At 31.3% G+C, this 5,202-nt stretch overlaps 1 protein-coding gene across 1 annotated transcript; it reads right to left on the minus strand.

The window, feature by feature from the left end:
* LOC117921853 (pentatricopeptide repeat-containing protein At2g36240-like) lies at positions 1–891 on the minus strand. The gene has a single exon (XM_034839808.1). The coding sequence runs from the start codon at positions 889–891 to the stop codon at positions 1–3; it is 891 nt and encodes a 296-aa protein (XP_034695699.1).
* Between the last annotated feature and the right edge of the window lie 4,311 nt (positions 892–5,202).

Consider the following 5,202-nt stretch of genomic DNA (forward strand, 5'->3'; position numbering starts at 1 on the left):
TTACATAGAGGTGAATTTGATGTTATTTAATTGCAACGAATTACTCCCTGTGGAGTATTCATTCAACGGTGGATGGTTGGGAAATGCTTCTTCTGTTTTTCTGAACCTCCTCAATCCTTCTATCAAAGTAGTACATGCAATCGAGCTTGGTGCATTTCCTTTCCTCCATAGCTGATCCAATAGCTTCAATGCCCGATCCACATTTTCTTCACCACAAAGCGCCACAATGAGACAAAAATAATCAAATCCATTAGGTAATGCTCCTTTCCCTGAAAAATCAATCAAGAGATCACATGCCTCTAAAACCCTACCTTCCCTGCAGAGCCCATCCACTAGAATTTCACAAGTCACATTTGAAAACTCGCATCCCAACTCAAGCATCTCATATGCCATCCCAATCCCCTCTTCAAACTTCCTTTCCCTGAAAGACCCCTTAATCAAAGTGTTAAAACTAACGACATTAGGACTACATCCCTTATCCTTTATCTCTTTAAACATTTCCAGAGCCAACCCGAATTGTGAATTCCGACAACAACTACTGATCAAGCTATTGAATGTAAAGACATCAGGTTTGACCCTATCCTTAATCATCTTCTCATAAACAGTCATCACTTTCTCATGCTCTCTACAATTGACATACCCATTAATCAAAATATTATACATTGCTACACTAGGTTTCCCATCAATCATTCTTCGCATACTTTCAAAAGAAATCTCAGCATCCTCCAACCTCCCAACCCTACAAAAAGCATTTAGCGCAAATCTGAAAATGGGTTTAGACCTCGGGCACGAGAAAATGCCATCGGAACAGGGACAGGGGTTGGAGACCATACCTTGAAGGAGGGAGTGAAGATCATCAAAACGGTCGGTGATGGCAAGAGTTTTGACCATCCACTCCTAGGTGGAGTGGTCGTGGCGGAAGGAGTCGATGGTGGCGGCCCATGTGAAGATGTGGAGGTCGAAGTGGGCAAATTTGGGATGGTAATGGAGCTTGTTCTTGAGGAAGATTAGGAGGTCTTGGGGTGTGAAGGAGGGACTGAGGTGGGCTTTGAGGAATTGGTGGAGTTGATGGTGGGAGGTGTTTGCAAGAGACAGTGTGGGGATGGGAGTGGAAGGAATGAGGTTAGGGCTTGCAGTTGGAGGAGTGAATTGTGACGGAGGGTGAAGAGGTTTTGGTAGGGTTTTGCGGAAAGTGTGCAATGTCGGTTGAATGCCATTCTGAATCACTAGCACTTGTGGGTGTGGAAGACATAGTGAAGAGGGGTGTGGCAGAAGAGGTGGAACTTCACAGTGAGGACGATGGTGGCGACAATGAAGAGAATACTGAAGCAGACGAGACACGGACAGAGAGAGACCATCAAGAAGGCGCACTTGCTGTCCTCCAAGTCGTCTTTGTCCTGTGTGATCTGCAGAGAGTGGGAGGAATCCATGGTTGCCCGCGCAGAACAGTTGAGGTTGCAGCCCTTGTGGGTGGGTGCAGAGGCTGGGTAAGGCCGTAGGTTTTGAAGATTTTCTGAAAATGCGAGACATGCCACACAGTGTCTTTACAGAATCTCCTAAAAGCCCTCTTCTCTTCTTCCCGCACGTTATAATTTAGGTTATTTTAATAAAACAGGATGGCCCTCGAAAATGTAAATTTGAAAGGATGAACTCCATTCTTTAAAGGGGAATGATCAAAATGTGCACTATTTTGAAAATATGGATAAATTGATAACCCAAAAAGCTACATTTAGGGGAAAATAGCCCACAAATCATGTACTAAAAACAGTAACTTGTACGCACTACCAAGATTAATCTCTAACAAGGTCAAGTAGACTACTACTTATATAAGGGAGTTTAAGTCCAAAAAAATCCATTGGTAGAAAAAAAATGGTAAGAATAGTACTCATCTCAAAATATTTATCAAACTAATTTTTTTGTATCCACGTGGATTTTTTTTTTTAAAGTATATAAAACCACTGTTAGTGACTGTGGTTTTAAAAGTTTCATAAATATTCTTAAAACCATAGTCTGTGACTGTGGTTTTACAATTTTCCTTAGAACCACAGTTAGTAACTGTGGTTTCAAAATTATTTTTAGTTTACCTATGTTTTAATGATATTATGATTTTAATATTATTTTTAAAATATTTTTTTTATCATAATAACCATAAAACCACCGTTATTAAGGAATTACCTAAAATCATAATCATTGATATTAATTTTTATATGAAAATATAAAATTTTAAAATAATTTTCTTTAATTCATATGTGATAAAATTCATAAAACAGATAAATATTTTATTTACCATAAATATATAAATTTTTATGGGAATGTTGGCAAAATTATTTTCTCAAAATTTCAAGGAAAATATGAAAAAATAAAGATAATATATATATAATTCTCAAAATTTCAAGGAAAATATGAAAAAAATAAAGATAATATATATATAATTTTAAAACAGTCGTAAAGAAAAAATTTATTAAGGATAATTTATAAAAAAATAATTTTAATCTGACAATTAAAAATTGTAAGAAAATTTGAAAATATCCTTAAAAACCACCGTCATAAACTATGGTTTTACATTTTTCTTTAAACCACAATTACTAACTGTGGGGTTTCACAAATACCTTTAAGGGGAACTCATGTAATCATACATCAACTAAAAAAATATGAGATTTTAAAACTTTGCTTTTTTATTTTTAATTTTAGTGTAAATTATGGATGTACCAAAATTTCTTAACGATGTACCAGATTTCCTTAAAGTTCTTTTTGGAGTGGGAAAAATTTCTTACAATTTTCCATTATTAGTTTAAATTTATTTTTTTTACAAATTATCTTTAATAAATTTTTTCTTTACGACTATTTTAAAATTACATATATATTATCTTTATTTTTTCATATTTCCTTGAAATTTTGAAAAAATAATTTCGCCTGCATTCCCATAAAAATTTATATATTTATGGTAAATAAAATATTTATTTGTTTTATGAATTTTATCACACATCAATTAAAGAAAATTTTTTTTTCATATTATTTTAAAATTTTAAAATAATTAAATAAATTATTTATATTATTTTTAAATTTTATATTTTCATATAAAAATTAATGTCAATAATTATGATTTTAGGTTATTCCTTAATAATGGTGGTTTTATGGTTATTATGATAAAAAAATATTTAAAAAATAATATTAAAATCATAATACCATTAAAACATGGGTGAACTAAAAATAATTTTGAAACCACAGTTACTAACTGTGGTTTTAAGGAAAATTGTAAAACCATAGTCACCAACAGTGATTTTATACACTTAAAAAAAAATCCATGTGGATGCTTACGTGGATGCAAAAAGATTAATTTGACAAATATTTTGAGATGGGTACTATTCTTACCATTTTTTTCTACATTATTTTGGACTTAAACTCTATATAAGGCATATTGACTGACATACTTGATTGGGATGGATCCCCATCAAGGAAGACTACTACTTATATAAGGCACATTGACAAACACACTTGATTGGATCCCCTCAATGTTTTAAAAACTAGCCAGACCGATTCGGTTCAACTAAGAATATGGGTTTTTGGGCCAAAACAAGCCTCAGTAGTTTATGGCCCTAGGACTTGAACCTTGGATCAAGGGTTTAAGGTGAGCATGGTTGCACCAACTTGCTGCTATTTGGTTTGTGCTAAGGGTTGTAAAAAACTAATAAAATCATCTCAAATATCTAATTTTTTTTAAAACACTTCCATTTTCCATATCTAATATTATATATGTTTTATTTAATAAACTTTAAAATATTAATATATTTATATAAAAGATGAAAAATTAAATATTATTGATTTTTAATTTTATTTATATTTATAATTTTTAAAAATTATTTTTAATTTTAATAAAATATTAATTATATATTTATGATGTCACTGGTTCGACCGTAGTTCAACCACCGGTCCGACCATTAAATCTTGAATCAGCAACTTTTCCAGTTCGTTGATCGATTCGGTTATGAAAACATTGATTTTTACTTAAAAATAATAATGTTCATAACCAAAAGTATCATCATAAATAATAGGATAGTCTATTTATCACTTATCACAATTTTGACTTCTATATCAATCACATCACTAGAAATATCAACATTGTTTTTGCCTAAAAGTACCACGATAGATAACATGTATTAGCCTATTTAATTTTTTATTATCATTGTAATGACTTTGGTACCGATTATTAAATAAAAAACTATTTTAGAAAATAATTTAACAAATTCAAAATATTATAACTTTAACAATTAAAAACCTAGCTAAAATGAAAAGTCTTTGGACATGTTTATTATTTTTATTTATGAAAATTAGAAAATTCTAAAAATATATTTTCTTTAATTTATATTTTATTTTTTTAATAACTTTTCTTGGAAAACAGGCTGACTACCTTTTGATTTCCTGCATTTTTTGGTAAACCAAACATGCCATTTCTTAATATCTGAATGTATTTTCCAAATTCATATATATTTTTTCACTTATTTAAATTTCAAATAAATCCAATGTAGGAAGATTTGAATTTTTGCTCTATAACATGATTTTTTTCACTATATAGATAGTTTTCCTAATTGTTTTGCTTCATTGATAAGAAGATTACTATGAAAGTGTCAAACAAAAAGATTTCAGAAGTCAACCACTTCAAAAATTATTCTGAATCTTGCATTACTATAAAATTGAGAAAGAGAAATTTTGCTGCTACTGTACCTTCAGCAGTGCAAGCAACTGTAGCTGCAATACTTATAATAACTTGCTCCTAAGTGTTGTAGTCACTCACAATACCAATGCTACAGTAAATCTGAGTTTCAACCAACTAGCATGTATGAGCGTGTCTAAGAAACTAGAAGACTTCCAAGCTGGGTCCCCCAAGTCCTGAAACAACCATAAATGAATTTGTTTCGATCATTGTATTGTGATTGTAAATTGTTCGTAGTAAGTTAATGCAATGTTCTTAAAAAACTGAAGCTGATATTGAGTTGTAAAAAGTCATGGTTTTCAATCACCCGATGCATGATGTAAAATATGAAAGCATGAAAATATCGCAAAGAAGTGCAAAAATATCGGACCTCCTGGAATTTTAACCTGGCTCTTTGTTCAGTCTCATGTTTGGCTGTTGACATGTTTTAATTGTACATTCCAAAATTCTGTACCTGTGATTTTGTTGTTTAATTATTTATGTTAATGTCC

Source organism: Vitis riparia, chromosome 9 (genome assembly GCF_004353265.1).
Source record: "Vitis riparia cultivar Riparia Gloire de Montpellier isolate 1030 chromosome 9, EGFV_Vit.rip_1.0, whole genome shotgun sequence".
Taxonomy (NCBI): Eukaryota; Viridiplantae; Streptophyta; class Magnoliopsida; order Vitales; family Vitaceae; genus Vitis; species Vitis riparia.